Here is an 18186-nt window from a genome sequence, read left to right as displayed (position 1 = left end):
CTGAAAAATAAAAAAAAGTTATAGGGGGTCAGAAGATGACAATTTTACACATATTAATTTTGGTGCATGTAGTTTTTTTTTTTTAAGTAGTAAAATAAAACCTATATAAATTAGGTATCATTGTAACCGTACGGACCTACAGAATTATGTGTCATTTTTAATGAAAAAGTGTACAGCATAGAATCGGAAGCCCCCAAAAATTACAAAATGGTGTTATGTTTTTTTCTTCAATTTTGCCCCACAAATTTTTTTTTCTGGTTTCGCCGTAAATTCTGTGGTAAAATGATTGATTGATTGAAAAGTACAATTGGTGGCGCAAAAAAGAAGTCATCACATGGATCTGTAGGTGCTAAATTGTAAGCGTTATGATTTTTAGAAGGTGATGAGGAAAAAAAGTGCAAAAACTGAAAAACCCTGCGCCCTTAAGGGGTTAAAGGGTATCTATACCTATAAAAATTTGTGACAAATGTCTAAGGCATAGACTTTCTGTGGTCTCGGTGAAACCGTTCACCACAAATTCCGAGGAGCAGAGCTGAGCAAAAGAGGACAGTCCTCAGCTGAGCACTTCTGCCCCTATGATCAAGGCTTCTGATGTGTCATATGACACATTACACATTTTGTACTGGTCCCCTCTAAGCCACGGGTACTGGTCCCCTCTAAGCCACGGGTACTGGTCCCCTCTAAGCCACGGGTACTGGTCCCCCCTAAGCCACGGGTACTGGTCCCCCCTAAGCCACGGGTACTGGTCCCCCCTAAGCCACGGGTACTGGTCCCCCCTAAGCCACGGGTACTGGTCCCCCCTAAGCCACGGGTACTGGTCCCCCCTAAGCCACGGGTACTGGTCCCCTCTAAGCCACGGGTACTGGTCCCCTCTAAGCCACGGGTACTGGTCCCCTCTAAGCCACGGGTACTGGTCCCCTCTAAGCCACGGGTACTGGTCCCCTCTAAGCCATGGGTACTGGTCCCCTCTAAGCCATGGGTACTGGTCCCCTCTAAGCCATGGGTACTGGTCCCCTCTAAGCCATCTTATTTATTTCGCTCACCCGACTCCAGTAGCGGTTCACGATGAGAAGCGTGGCATCATCGGTGGCTTGCCGTTTCTCCAGCTTCTCTATCTTCTCCCGCAGCTCGTCCTCCACCCCCTGACGCTGCTCCAGACGTTCCGCCAACTTTTTATTTTTAAATTGTAAAACCTTCATGTCCATTTCCTCCTGCAATAGAGAAGTGAGGTCACTGGGATGAGACGACAGAGGACAGCGATGACTACAACCCCCAACATAGGTGACACTGACCGTAGAGGAGATGCCACCAAGCCGGATGGGCTCGATGAGTGTTGTGGGCGTCTTCTCCTCATGGTTGGCCTTCTTCTCTGGAGGACCTGATGCTCCATCTCCAGAGGCTCTCTTACTCCCGGAGGCAGACATGGCGGACCGCTGCCAGTCACCTTTCAAGATACGTCTCTGTACGGCTCCAAATGCCTCACATCTACAGATGGCAGAAAAATGGCAACGAATGAATGATAACATCTCAGTGACATCACCGATACCCCCGAATCTAATCCTGTACACAACATGGTCTGTACCATTACACATCACCAATACCCCCGAATCTAATCCTGTACACAACAACATGGTCGGTACCATTATTACACATCACCGATACCCCCGAATCTAATCCTGTACACAACATGGTCTGTACCATTATTACACATCACCGATACCCCCGAAACTAATCCTGTACACAACATGGTCTGTACCATTATTACACATCACCGATACCCCCGAATCTAATCCTGGACACAACATGGTCTGTACCATTACACATCACCAATACCCCCGAATCTAATCCTGTACACAACATGGTCGGTACCATTATTACACATCACCAATACCCCCGAATCTAATCCTGTACACAACATGGTCGGTACCATTATTACACATCACCAATACCCCCGAATCTAATCCTGTACACAACATGGTCGGTACCATTATTACACATCACCAATACCACCGAATCTAATCCTGTACACAACATGGTCTGTACCATTACACATCACCGATACCCCCGAAACTAATCCTGTACACAACATGGTCGGTACCATTACACATCACCGATACCACCGAATCTAATCCTGTACACAACATGGTCGGTACCATTATTACACATCACCAATACCCCCGAATCTAATCCTGTACACAACATGGTCGGTACCATTATTACACATCACCGATACCCCCGAAACTAATCCTGTACACAACATGGTCTGTACCATTATTACACATCACCGATACCCCCGAATCTAATCCCGTACACAACATGGTCGGTACCATTATTACACATCACCGATACCACAGAATCTAATCCTGTACACAACATGGTCTGTACCATTACACATCACCAATACCCCCGAATCTAATCCTGTACACAACATGGCCGGTACCATTATTACACATCACCAATACCCCCGAATCTAATCCTGTACACAACATGGTCTGTACCATTATTACACATCACCGATACCCCCGAATCTAATCCCGTACACAACATGGTCGGTACCATCATTACACATCACCGATACCACAGAATCTAATCCTGTACACAACATGGTCTGTACCATTATTACACATCACCGATACCACAGAATCTAATCCTGTACACAACATGGTCTGTACCATTATTACACATCACCGATACCACCGAATCTAATCCTGTACACAACATGGTCTGTACCATTATTACACATCACCGATACCCCCCGAATCTAATCCCGTACACAACATGGTCTGTACCATTACACATCACCGATACCCCGAATCTAATCCTGCACACAACATGGTCGGTACCATTATTACACATCACCGATACCACAGAATCTAATCCTGTACACAACCTGGTCTGTACCATTATTACACATCACCGATACCACCGAATCTAATCCTGTACACAACATGGTCTGTACCATTATTACACATCACCGATACCCCCAAATCTAATCCTGTACACAACATGGTCTGTACCATTACACATCACCGATACCCCCGAATCTAATCCTGTACACAACATGGTCTGTACCATTACACATCACCGATACCCCCGAATCTAATCCTGTACACAACCTGGTCGGTACCATTATTACACATCACCGATACCACCGAATCTAATCCTGTACACAACCTGGTCGGTACCATTATTACACATCACCGATACCACCGAATCTAATCCTGTACACAACATGGTCTGTACCATTATTACACATCACCGATATCCCCAAATCTAATCCTGTACACAACATGGTCTGTACCATTACACATCACCGATACCCCCGAATCTAATCCTGTACACAACCTGGTCTGTACCATTATTACACATCACCGATACCACCGAATCTAATCCTGTACACAACATGGTCTGTACCATTATTACACATCACCGAATCTAATCCTGTACACAACATGGTCTGTACCATTATTACACATCACCGATACCACTGAATCTAATCCTGTACACAACATGGTCGGTACCATTATTACACATCACCAATACCACAGAATCTAATCCCGTACACAACATGGTCGGTACCATTATTACACATCACCGATACCACTGAATCTAATCCTGTACACAACATGGTCTGTACCATTATTACACATCACCGATACCCCCAAATCTAATCCTGTACACAACATGGTCTGTACCATTACACATCACCGATACCCCCGAATCTAATCCTGTACACAACATGGTCTGTACCATTACACATCACCGATACCCCCGAATCTAATCCTGTACACAACATGGTCTGTACCATTATTACACATCACCGATACCCCAGAATCTAATCCTGTACACAACATGGTCTGTACCATTACACATCACCGATACCACAGAATCTAATCCTGTACACAACATGGTCTGTACCATTATTACACATCACCGATACCCCCGAATCTAATCCTGCACACAACATGGTCTCTGTACCATTACACATCACCGATACCCCCGAATCTAATCCTGCACACAACATGGTCGGTACCATTATTACACATCACCGATACCCCCGAATATAATCCTGTACACAACCTGGTCTGTACCATTATTACACATCACCGATACCACAGAATCTAATCCTGTACACAACATGGTCTGTACCATTATTACACATCACCGATACCACAGAATCTAATCCTGTACACAACATGGTCTGTACCATTACACCTCACCGATACCCCCGAATCTAATCCTGTACACAACATGGTCGGTACCATTATTACACATCACCGATACCACTGAATCTAATCCTGTACACAACATGGTCGGTACCATTATTACACATCACCGATACCACCGAATCTAATCCTGTACACAACATGGTCTGTACCATTATTACACATCACCGATACCCCCGAATCTAATCCTGTACACAACATGGTCTGTACCATTATTACACATCACCGATACCCCCAAATCTAATCCTGTACACAACATGGTCTGTACCATTATTACACATCACCGATACCCCCAAATCTAATCCTGTACACAACATGGTCTGTACCATTATTACACATCACCGATACCCCCGAATCTAATCCCGTACACAACATGGTCGGTACCATTACACATCACCAATACCCCAGAATCTAATCCTGTACACAACATGGTCTGTACCATTACACATCACCGATACCCCCGAATCTAATCCTGCACACAACATGGTCGGTACCATTATTACACATCACCGATACCCCGAATCTAATCCTGTACACAACCTGGTCTGTACCATTATTACACATCACCGAATCTAATCCTGTACACAACATGGTCTGTACCATTATTACACATCACCGATACCCCCGAATCTAATCCTGTACACAACATGGTCTGTACCATTATTACACATCACCGATACCCCCGAATCTAATCCTGTACACAACATGGTCTGTACCATTACACCTCACCGATACCCCCGAATCTAATCCCGTACACAACATGGTCGGTACCATTATTACACATCACCGATACCCCCGAATCTAATCCTGTACACAACATGGTCTGTACCATTACACATCACCAATACCCCCGAATCTAATCCTGTACACAACATGGTCTGTACCATTATTACACATCACCGATACCCCCGAATCTAATCCTGTACACAACATGGTCGGTACCATTATTACACATCACCGATACCACAGAATCTAATCCCGTACACAACATGGTCTGTACCATTATTACACATCACCGATACCCCCGAATCTAATCCCGTACACAACCTGGTCGGTACCATTATTACACATCACCGATACCCCCGAATCTAATCCCGTACACAACATGGTCGGTACCATTATTACACATCACCGATACCCCCGAATCTAATCCCGTACACAACATGGTCGGTACCATTATTACACATCACCGATACCCCCGACTCTAATCCCGTACACAACATGGTCTGTACCATTATTACACATCACCGATACCCCCAAATCTAATCCTGTACACAACATGGTCTGTACCATTACACATCACCAATACCACCGAATCTAATCCCGTACACAACCTGGTCTGTACCATTATTACACATCACCGATACCCCCGAATCTAATCCCGTACACAACATGGTCGGTACCATCATTACACATCACCGATACCACCGAATCTAATCCCGTACACAACATGGTCTGTACCATTATTACACATCACCGATACCCCCGAATCTAATCCCGTACACAACATGGTCGGTACCATTATTACACATCACCGATACCCCCGAATCTAATCCCGTACACAACATGGTCTGTACCATTACACATCACCAATACCACCGAATCTAATCCCGTACACAACCTGGTCTGTACCATTATTACACATCACCGATACCCCCGAATCTAATCCCGTACACAACATGGTCGGTACCATCATTACACATCACCGATACCACCGAATCTAATCCTGTAAAATTTCCGATATAAAATACATTTCAGTAAAAAAACAATATTTAGTATTATAACGAACTATAAAAACCATTTTATTATTTATCCTGCACAGTGAACAAACAAACAAAAAGTGAAAATGGCGGCAATCAGTGAGTGCGCCCCGAAACATGGAAAAGTTACAACTAAGAGGTAAAGGCTGAAGGTTCAGTGCTCCCCTGGCCCCTTGCAGCCTGCGAGCCGATCCCTGGCCCCCTGCAGCCTGCGAGCCGATCCCTGGCCCCCTGCAGCCTGCGAGCCGATCCCTGGCCCCCTGCAGCCTGCGAGCCGATCCCTGGCCCCCTGCAGCCTGCGAGCCGATCCCTGGCCCCCTGCGAGCCGATCCCTGGCCCCCTGCGAGCCGATCCCTGGCCCCCTGCGAGCCGATCCCTGGCCCCCTGCGAGCCGATCCCTGGCCCCCTGCGAGCCGATCCCTGGCCCCCTGCGAGCCGATCCCTGGCCCCCTGCGAGCCGATCCCTGGCCCCCTGCGAGCCGATCCCTGGCCCCCTGCGAGCCGATCCCTGGCCCCCTGCGAGCCGATCCCTGGCCCCCTGCGAGCCGATCCCTGGCCCCCTGCGAGCCGATCCCTGGCCCCCTGCGAGCCGATCCCTGGCCCCCTGCGAGCCGATCCCTGGCCCCCTGCGAGCCGATCCCTGGCCCCCTGCGAGCCGATCCCTGGCCCCCTGCGAGCCGATCCCTGGCCCCCTGCGAGCCGATCCCTGGCCCCCTGCGAGCCGATCCCTGGCCCCCTGCAGCCTGCGAGCCGATCCCTGGCCCCCTGCAGCTTGCGAGCCGATCCCTGGCCCCCTGCAGCCTGCGAGCCGATCCCTGGCCCCCTGCAGCCTGCGAGCCGATCCCTGGCCCCCTGCAGCCTGCGAGCCGATCCCTGGCCCCCTGCAGCCATCTCTCTGTTTTGACATTTTGTGTCTTCTATGCTGTTAAAATTACTTTTACCCACAGTTGCCAAAAGTCAGAGAGGAGTGGCCAGGGACCTACAATGCCCCGGGGTTGCCAAGCCTCTCTTTGGCATCACAGCACTGCCCCAGTCTCACTGGCACACAGCTCTGTTTCTTTCTCCATCAGTGAGCGGTGCTGTGATGTAGGAACAGAGATTGCAGATCCCTGACTACACCTCTCTGACTTTTGGGAACTGTAGATAAGACAGGGAGTGCCACAACAGATGTATGGCTGCAGTATACAGTGATTGGCTTGTGCTGACAGGTTATTCACCTATTTTTATGTGACAGTTGCGCTTTAAACAAAAAATATTCACTATGGGGGAGATGAAAGCCTATGTAGAGGATTCTTTCATTTTTAAAAAGGCATCTGATCGGTTGCTATGGGCAACTCCACCACTGATCCTCTGCACAGCTTTTCATAAATCTCCCCCTACATACCTTAGATTTGGACCCTATAATGCATTTGTGTCATGGCCTTCAGCTGAGATGAAGCACAATTCAACATTGTGATCTTTGGTCATGTGACCCATGGGCCGCATTTTTATTTTTGCCCAGGGCCACACAGTCTAAAACTGGCCCTGGGTTTCTCCCTGTCTGTCTTTGGCCGGACCGGACGTGTCGTGTGGTTTCTCCATGCCTGTCTTTGGCCGGACCGGACGTGTCGCGTGGTTTCTCCCTGTCTGTCTTTGGCCGGACCGGACGTGTCGTGTGGTTTCTCCGTCTGTCTTTGGCCAGACGTGTCGTGTGGTTTCTCCCTGTCTGTCTTTGGCCAGACGTGTCGTGTGGTTTCTCCCTGTCTGTCTTTGGCCGGACCGGATGTGTCGTATGGTTTCTCCCTGTCTGTCTTTGGCCAGACGTGTCGTGTGGTTTCTCCATGCCTGTCTTTGGCCGGACCACATGTGTCGTGTGGTTTCTCCCTGTCTGTCTTTGGCCGGACGTGTCGTGTGGTTTCTCACTGTCTGTCTTTGGCCAGACCAGACATGTCGTGTGGTTTCTCCCCGTCTGTCTTTGGCCGGACCACATGTGTCGTGTGGTTTCTCCCTGTCTGTCTTTGGCCAGACGTGTCGTGTGGTTTCTCCCTGTCTGTCTTTGGCCGGACCGGATGTGTCGTGTGGTTTCTCCATGCCTGTCTTTGGCCGGACCGGACGTGTCGCGTGGTTTCTCCCTGTCTGTCTTTGGCCAGACCGGACGTGTCGTGTGGTTTCTCCCTGTCTGTCTTTGGCCAGACGTGTCGTGTGGTTTCTCCCTGTCTGTCTTTGGCCAGACGTGTCGTGTGGTTTCTCCCTGTCTGTCTTTGGCCGGACCGGATGTGTCGTATGGTTTCTCCCTGTCTGTCTTTGGCCAGACGTGTCGTGTGGTTTCTCCATGCCTGTCTTTGGCCGGACCACATGTGTCGTGTGGTTTCTCCCTGTCTGTCTTTGGCCGGACGTGTCGTGTGGTTTCTCACTGTCTGTCTTTGGCCAGACCAGACATGTCGTGTGGTTTCTCCCCGTCTGTCTTTGGCCGGACCACATGTGTCGTGTGGTTTCTCCCTGTCTGTCTTTGGCCGGACCACATGTGTCGTGTGGTTTCTCCCTGTCTGTCTTTGGCCAGACGTGTCGTGTGGTTTCTCCCTGTCTGTCTTTGGCCGGACCGGATGTGTCGTGTGGTTTCTCCCTGTCTGTCTTTGGCCGGACGTGTCGTGTGGTTTCTCACTGTCTGTCTTTGGCCAGACCAGACATGTCGTGTGGTTTCTCCCCGTCTGTCTTTGGCCGGACCACATGTGTCGTGTGGTTTCTCCCTGTCTGTCTTTGGCCGGACCACATGTGTCGTGTGGTTTCTCACTGTCTGTCTTTGGCCAGACCGGACATGTCGTGTGGTTTCTCCCCGTCTGTCTTTGGCCAGACCGGACGTGTGGTTTCTCCCTGTCTGTCTTTGGCCGGACCACGTGTTGTGTGGTTTCTCTGTCTGTCTTTGGCCGGACCACATGTGTCGTGTGGTTTGTCCCTGTCTGTCTTTGGCCGGACCGGACGTGTCATGTGGTTTCTCCCTGTCTGTCTTTGGCCGGACGTTTCGTGTGGTTTCTCCCTGTCTGTCTTTGGCCGGACGTGTCGTGTGGTTTCTCCCTGTCTGTCTTTGGCCGGACGTGTCGTGTGGTTTCTCTCTGTCTTTGGCCGGACGTGTCGTGTGGTTTCTCCCTGTCTTTGGCCGGACGTGTCGTGTGGTTTCTCCCTGTCTGTCTTTGGCCGGACGTGTCGTGTGGTTTCTCCCTGTCTGTCTTTGGCCGGACGTGTCGTGTGGTTTCTCCCTGTCTGTCTTTGGCCGGACGTGTCGTGTGGTTTCTCCCTGTCTGTCTTTGGCCGGACGTGTCGTGTGGTTTCTCCCTGTCTGTCTTTGGCCGGACGTGTCGTGTGGTTTCTCCCTGTCTGTCTTTGGCCGGACGTGTCGTGTGGTTTCTCCCTGTCTGTCTTTGGCCGGACGTGTCGTGTGGTTTCTCCCTGTCTGTCTTTGGCCGGACGTGTCGTGTGGTTTCTCCCTGTCTGTCTTTGGCCGGACGTGTCGTGTGGTTTCTCCCTGTCTGTCTTTGGCCGGACGTGTCGTGTGGTTTCTCCCTGTCTGTCTTTGGCCGGACCGGATGTGTCGTGTCGTTTCTCCCTGTCTGTCTTTGGCCGGGCATGTCGTGTGGTTTCTCCCTGTCTGTCTTTGGCCGGACCGGACATGTCATGTGGTTTCTCCCTGTCTAAGAATCAAACAGTCCCAAATGAGGGGTGGACTAACATACATTATTTTTACAAGAAAACTGTCAGTAAAAGGTCCACTTTTATAACACACTGAAATTTTTAAAACTTAACTTTTATTGTAACATCTAAGTTACCGTATTTATTGGCGTATAAAACGCACTTTTAAAACTTAAATTTAAGGCAAAAAGCCTTAGGTCACTGATTTGAAGCGGCCGCAGCAGCGGCTGCTTGTTGAGTATTAGCAGTGACCAGCGGCGTCTCCTCCCCGCTCTGGAAAACTGTCACTTGTTTTCTCCCGTACTATCCACAAGTACTGGTGTGGTACTGGTGCGGGAGACGCTGATTAAAATGAGCCCTACCTTGTCCGGATATGCCCTCCTTTTAATCAGCGTCTCCCGCACTATCCACCAGTACCTGTGTATAGTGCGGGAGGAAACAAGTGACAGTTTTACTTTTCATATTCCCTACCTCGACCCTCCCTCATCATTCCCCCTCCCCCTCCCCCTCCATTCCACCTTTTCCTGCTTTTCATAGTTTTGTTTATTTTCCTTACCTGGCTGCGCTTCGGCTGTCTTGCGGGCTGCGGTCAGTGAAGCAGATGAGTGACATCCTCTCCCGGCTCCTTGCGCGGCATCAGTGATGTCACTTCATTTCCTGTAGTCGCCGCCGAAAAGTGACATCCCTGATGCCGCACAGAGAAGTCGGGAGAGGACGTCACTCATCTGCTTCACTGACCGCAGCACGCAAGACAGCCGAAGCGCAGCCAGGTAAGGAAAGGGGAAGAGTGGTCTTCAACCTGCGGCCCTCCAGATGTTGCAAAACTACAACTCCCAGCATGCCCGGACAGCAGTTGGCTGTCTGGGCATGCTGGGAGTTGTAGTTTTGCAACATCTGGAGGTCCACAGGTTGAAGACCACTTATAGGAGGACCATGATGGGGGGGGGGGGGGCACTAAATGTCTGCATGGCTAGTGGTGGTCTATGACGAAATGGTGATGATGAGACATGGGGGAGGAGGATGATGAGACATGGGGGGGGGGATGATGAGACATGGGGGGGGGGGATGATGAGAGGGGTAAATGTGGCACAGGGACTGCTAAAAGGGGAGGAATGATGGGGCACTGGAGGGGACAGGACCAAACTGAGGTGCAGAAGAAAAAGTTGGGGGGATGATGTGGCATTTAGTCCAAGTCATTTATTTTACATTTTATATTTTTTACTTACATTTCCCTGTTAAAATGGGGGTGCGTGTTATACGCCGATAAATATGGTATAAATAGTGAGTATAAATGAGTTAAAAAAACAGCACAAACACCACCACTTAGTTTATAGTATTAGTCGCTCATTTGGCGTACTCTAATGGTCATTTTTTTTACTTGGCACACCTGCAGTATGCGCCTTAATGGGTGTTAGTGCTGTTAGTTAAAACACTACTACAGTGCCCCCCCCCCCCCCAAACATGTTTTGTCACTAGGTGTGACATCCTCAGAGGTTAAGGGGCAATGATTGCATTATTATTCCTCCTCCTCTGGATATATTATTATTATTATTCCTCCTCTGGATATATTATTCCTCCTCTGGATATATTATTATTCCTCCTCTGGATATATTATTATTATTATTATTATTCCTCCTCTGGATATATTATTATTCCTCCTCTGGATATATTATTATTATTATTATTCCTCCTCTGGATATATTATTCCTCCTCCTCTGGATATATTATTATTATTATTATTCCTCTGGATATATTATTATTCCTCCTCTGGATATATTATTCCTCCTCCTCTGGATATATTATTATTATTATTATTATTATTATTATTATTATTATTATTATTATTATTATTATTATTATTCTTCCTCCTCCTCTGGATATATTATTATTCTTCCTCCTCCTCTGGATATATTATTATTATTCCTCCTCCTCTGGATATATTATTATTATTATTATTATTCCTCCTCCTCTGGATATATTATTATTATTATTATTCTTCCTCCTCTGGATATATTATTATTATTATTCCTCCTCTGGATATATTATTATTCCTCCTCTGGATATATTATTATTATTATTATTCCTCCTCCTCTGGATATATTATTATTATTATTATTCCTCCTCCTCTGGATATATTATTATTATTATTATTCCTCCTCTGGATATATTATTATTCCTCCTCTGGATATATTATTATTATTCCTCCTCTGGATATATTATTCCTCCTCCTCTGGATATATTATTATTATTATTATTATTCCTCCTCTGGATATATTATTATTATTATTATTATTATTATTATTCCTCCTCTGGATATATTATTATTCCTCCTCTGGATATATTATTAATAATAATAATAATAATAATAATAATATTATTCCTCCTCCTCTGGATATATTATTATTATTATTATTCCTCCTCCTCTGGATATATTATTATTATTCCTCCTCCTCTGGATATATTATTATTATTATTATTATTCCTCCTCCTCTGGATATTATATTATTAATTATTATTATTATTATTATTCCTCCTCCGGATATATTATTATTATTCCTCCTCTGGATATATTATTATTATTATTCCTCCTCTGGATATATTATTATTATTCCTCCTCCTCTGGATATATTATTATTATTATTCCTCCTCTGGATATATTATTATTATTATTCCTCCTCCTCTGGATATATTATTATTATTATTCCTCCGCCTCCTCTGGCATTATTATTATTATTATTATTATTATTATTCCTCCTCCTCTGGATATATTATTATTATTATTATTATTCCTCCTCCTCTGGATATATTATTACTATTCCTCCTCCTCTGGATATATTATTATTATTATTATTCCTCCTCCTCTTGATATATTATATTATTATTCCTCCTCCTCTTGATATATTACCGTATATACTCGAGTATAAGCCGACCCGAGTATAAGCCGAGACCCCTAATTTCAACCCAAAATCCCAGGAAAAGTTATTGACTCGAGTATAAGCCTAGGGTGGGAAATACCTCATCCCCCCCTGTCATCATCCAGACCCGTCATTAACATCCTCATCATCCCCTTGTCATCATCCCACACATCCCCTTATCCCACACATCCCCTTGTCATCATCCCACACATCCCCCCTTCATCATCCCCTTGTCATCATCCCACACATCCCCTTATCATCCCACACATCCCCCCTTCATCATCCCCTTGTCATCATCCCACACATCCCCTTATCATCCCACACATCCCCCCTTCATCATCCCCTTGTAATCATCCCACACCCCCCCCCCTTCATCATCCCCACACCCCCCCCCCCCTTCATCATCCTCTTCTCATCATTCGCCCTCAGTGGTCTTCAACCTGCGGACCTCCAGAGGTTTCAAAACTACAACTCCCAGCAAGCCCGGGCAGCCATCGGCTGTCCGGGCTTGCTGGGAGTTGTAGTTTTGAAACCTCCGGAGGTCCGCAGGTTGAAGACCACTGCGGCCTTCAACATCATCCAGCCCCCTCTCACCCCCTTTAGTTCTGAGTACTCACCTCCGCTCGGCGCTGGTCCGGTCCTGCAGGGCTGTCCGGTAAGGAGGTGGTCCGGTGAGGAGGTGGTCCGGGCTGCTATCTTCACCGGGGGCGCCTCTTCTCCGCGCTTCCGGCCCGGAATAGAGCCGTTGCCTTGACAACGACGCATCTGCGTCGTTGTCAAGGCAACGTGACTATTCTGAGGCCGGGCCCGAAGCGCTTAGAAGAGGCCTCCCCGGTGAAGATAGCAGCCCGGACCACCTCCTCACCGGACCACCTCCTTACCGGACAGCCCTGCAGGACCGGACCAGCGCCGAGCGGAGGTGAGTACTCAGAACTAAAGGGGGTGAGAGGGGGCTGGATGATGTTGAAGGCCGCAGTGGTCTTCAACCTGCGGACCTCCGGAGGTTTCAAAACTACAACTCCCAGCAAGCCCGGACAGCCGATGGCTGCCCTGGCTTGCTGGGAGTTGTAGTTTTGAAACCTCTGGAAGTCCGCAGGTTGAAGACCACTGCGGGTGGGGGAGTTCACTCGAGTATAAGCCGAGGGGGGTGTTTTCAGCACGAAAAATCGTGCTGAAAAACTCGGCTTATACTCGAGTATATACGGTATATTATTATTCCTCCTCATCTGGATATATTATTATTATTATTATTCCTCCTCATCTGGATATATTATTATTCTTATTATTATTCATCCTCTGGATAATATTATTATTATTATTATTCCTCCTCCTCTGGATATATTATTATTATTATTATTATTATTACTCCTCCTCTGGATAATATTATTATTATTATTACTCCTCCTCCTCTGGATATATTATTATTATTATTATTATTATTATTATTCCTCCTCCTCTGGATATATTATTATTATTATTATTATTCCTCCTCCTCTGGATATATTATTATTATTATTATTCCTCCTCCTCTGGATATATTATTATTATTATTCCTCCTCCTCTGAATATATTATTATTCCTCCTCCTCTGGATATATTATATTATTATTATTATTCCTCCTCCTCTGGATATATTATTATTATTATTATTATTATTATTATTATTATTATTATTATTATTATTATTATTATTATTATTATTCCTCCTCCTCTGGATATATTATTATTCCTCCTCCTCTGGATATATTATTATTATTATTATTATTATTCCTCCTCTGGATATATTATTATTATTATTATTATTCCTCCTCCTCTGGATATATTATTATTATTCCTCCTCCTCCGCTGGATATATTATTATTATTATTATTATTATTATTATTATTATTATTATTATTCCTCCTCCTCTGAATATATTATTCCTCCTCCTCTGGATATATTATTATTATTCCTCCTCCTCTGGATATATTATATTATTATTCCTCCTCCTCTGGATATATTATTATTATTATTCCTCCTCCTCTGGATATATTATTATTATTATTCCTCCTCCTCTGGATATATTATTATTATTATTCCTCCTCCTCTGGATATATTATTATTATTATTCCTCCTCCTCTGGATATTATTATTATTCCTCCTCCTCTGGATATTATTATTATTCCTCCTCCTCTGGATATATTATTATTATTATTATTCCTCATCCTCTGGATATATTATTATTATTATTCCTCCTCCTCTGGATATATTATTATTATTATTCCTCCTCTGGATATATTATTATTATTCCTCCTCCTCTGGATATATTATTATTATTATTATTCCTCCTCCTCTGGATATATTATTATTATTCCTCCTCCTCTGGATATATTATTATTATTATTCCTCCTCCTCTGGATATATTCAGGGATGTGGAAATCCTATCGCCCGACGCCCGGGACAAGTAGTTTTGGGCGCCGGGCAGGTGAATTGTTTATAGATTTAGCCCTGTATCGGGCAGGGACAGACAGACTTCTCCCTTATTTTTCTTTAATGTCGGTGTGAGGCGCAGGAGCGGATGGAAGTCTATACCTCACACCGGGGCTCAGAATGTATGGAGGGGGCGGCGGCCTCCAGCTGACTGCAGAGACCCCCCCTTATCTCCCCTCCTGGAGTATGGACGGAGCTCAGAAGACACAGCAGGGGGAGAGAAAGGACAAGCACAGCTCGGCACACAGCTCCATCCCCCACACACAGCTCCATCCCCCGCACACAGCTCCATCCCCCGCACACAGCTCCATCCCCCGCACACAGCTCCATCCCTCCCCCTCCCCCTGATCTGTCTCCACAGGACCTAATCCACCACGGGGAGGTTGCTTGTTTGCACGGGGAAAACAGAGCAGGGGGGAGGGGGAGGACGGAAATCTCACCTCACACCGGCGGTGACTACAGCTCTGATGTCCACTCATGGCGGCTCAGGTGAGGAGACCGAGAATACAGGCGGGGACAGGAAGGGTGGTTGTATATGTAGGGTGTGAGTGTATGTATGATGTGTGTATGTAATGTATGATGGGGGGCAGCGGCAGGTGTATGCATGATGTGTGCATATGTATGGTGTATATCAGTGTTCCTCAACCAGGGTGCCTCCAGCTGTTGCAAAACTACAACTCCCAGCATGCCCTGGGCATGCTGGGAGTTTTAGTTTTGCAACAGCTGGAGGCACCCTGGTTGGGAAACTCTGGTGGATATGTATGGTGTGAGTGTATGTGTGTATGATGTCTATGTGTGATGTGTATGTAATGTATAATGTGTGTATGATGTCTAAGTGTGGTGTGTATGTAATGTATGATGTGTGTATAATGTCTAAGTGTGATGTGTATGTAATGTATGATGTGTGTATGATGTCTAAGTGTGGTGTGTATGTAATGTATGATGTGTGTATAATGTCTAAGTGTGATGTGTATGTAATGTATGATGTGTGTATAATGTCTAAGTGTGATGTGTATGTAATGTATGATGTGTGTATGATGTCTAAGTGTGGTGTGTATGTAATGTATGATGTGTGTATAATGTCTAAGTGTGATGTGTATGTAATGTATGATGTGTGTATGATGTCTAAGTGTGGTGTGTATGTAATGTATGATGTGTGTATAATGTCTAAGTGTGATGTGTATGTAATGTATGATGTGTGTATGATGTCTATGTGTGATGTGTGTGTATGTGATGTATGATGTGGGGTGGGCAGCGGCAGGTGTATATATGATATGTGCATATGTATGGTGTGAGTGTATGTGTGTATGTAATGTATAATGTGTGTATAATGTCTAAGTGTGATGTGTATGTATGTGATGTCTAGGTGTGATGTGTATATAATGTCTAAGTGTGATGTGTGTGTAATGTATGATGTGTGTATGATGTCTAAGTGTGATGTGTATGTAATGTATGATGTGTGTATAATGTCTAAGTGTGATGTGTGTAATGTATAATGTGTGTATGATGTCTGTGTGTGTGTGTGTGTGTATGTAATGTATGATGTGGGGTGGGCAGCGGCAGGTGTATGTGTGTATGTAATGTATGATATGGGGCAGTGGCTGGTGCATGTATGATGTGTATGTAATGTATGATGTGGGGGCAGTGGTGGGTGTGTGTGTGTATGATATGGGGGCAGTGGTGGGTGTGTGTATGATGTGTATGCATGAATGTTTTGTATAGGAGCGGACTGTCACGTCGGGCATTAGGGCAGTTGTACCATCTAATTTTATTTTTAGTGGCCCCCGCACTATATTGCACCCCCAGAATCCTCCCCTTCATACTCACCCGACGACAAAGAGCCCCACGGATGCAGACAAACACGCCCGAACCAAAACTACAACTCCCAGCATGTTGGACCATAACCTAAACTGTAGAACTATAAAATGTAACATGCTGGGAGTTGTAGTTTTGGTTCGGGTCAGCTGCAAAGCCATAGGCTACATCAGGGCATGCTGGGTGTTGTAGTTACTAACTGTAATTCCCAGTATTCCTTGACACATGCTATGGCTCTGCAGCTGACACAAACCAAAACTACAACTCCCAGCATGTCCTACAATAACCTTAACTCTACTACTATACAGTGCAACATGCTGCAACACCCACACAACCATAGACTGTATCTGGGCATGCTGGGAGTTGTAGTTATCTAGTAACTAAATGCAACTTCCAGCATTTTCTGACACAAAATGCAGCACACAAACTGGAGAAGCAGAACCCCCCCCCCCCCCCCCAGTAACACATGAGTCCCTATTGAGACTGAAAAATAGTGATTAAAATATTGAAAAAAGTGCGAATATATGTGAATAAGCCCCTTTCCTAATAAAAGTTCCCAATTTTCTTTAAATAAAAATAATGTACAAAAATAAACATAAGTGATATCGCTACATGTGGAAATGTCCAGACTATTAAAATATAATGTTAATTAAACCGCACGGTGAACGGTGTAAATGTAAAGAATTGTCCAGAATTGGTCATTTTTGGTCACTTCATATGAGAAATGTTTTATGGTGATCAAAAAGTTATATCTGGACTTATCTGGGGGGGGTAAGAGGAGATACAGCCCTCCCCCCGCTAATATCCTGACATACTGATCGCCTATTAACCCATTAGATCTCCGCTGTCAGCAGTGTCTAAAGGATCTTATATCCATCCCTGGTGGTCTAGAGGGGGGGGGATCAGACTATTTTGGTGGAAATTATTTTATCTACCAGGACAAGTGGATTTTCTTGAGGGACAAGTAGATTGTGTTCAGCTTTAGTCCCTTGGACAAGTAGTTTTTTTTTTAAATTTCCACACCCCTGATATTATATTATTATTATTCCTCCTCATCTGGATATATTATTATTATTATTATTATTATTCCTCCTCCTCTGGATATATTATTATTATTCCTCCTCCTCTGGATATATTATTATTATTCCTCCTCCTCTGGATATATTATTATTATTCTTCCTCCTCTGGATATATTATTATTATTCCTCCTCCTCTGGATATATTATTATTATTATTATTATTCCTCTGGATATTATATTATTATTATTCTTCCTCCTCTGGATATATTATTATTATTATTCTTCCTCCTCTGGATATATTATTATTATTATTCCTCCTC

The 18186-nt window shown here is 45.3% G+C and overlaps 1 protein-coding gene across 2 annotated transcripts in view; it reads right to left on the bottom strand.

The window, feature by feature from the left end:
- The window catches only part of RNF40 (ring finger protein 40), a 63069-nt gene that overhangs the window by 22422 nt on the left and 22461 nt on the right, over positions 1–18186 (bottom strand). For both annotated transcript variants that reach the window (XM_056553176.1, XM_056553175.1), the window contains exons 2-3: positions 1293–1485; positions 1044–1211 (exon numbers count right to left, since the gene is read on the bottom strand). In XM_056553176.1, the coding sequence (XP_056409151.1) occupies positions 1044–1211; positions 1293–1424 (300 nt within the window). In that variant the 5' untranslated portion in view covers positions 1425–1485. The remainder of the gene's footprint in view (positions 1–1043; positions 1212–1292; positions 1486–18186) is intronic.

Source organism: Hyla sarda, unplaced genomic scaffold (genome assembly GCF_029499605.1).
Source record: "Hyla sarda isolate aHylSar1 unplaced genomic scaffold, aHylSar1.hap1 scaffold_253, whole genome shotgun sequence".
In the NCBI taxonomy this organism is placed as follows: domain Eukaryota; kingdom Metazoa; phylum Chordata; class Amphibia; order Anura; family Hylidae; genus Hyla; species Hyla sarda.
This window is presented reverse-complemented; position numbering and strand designations above follow the sequence as displayed.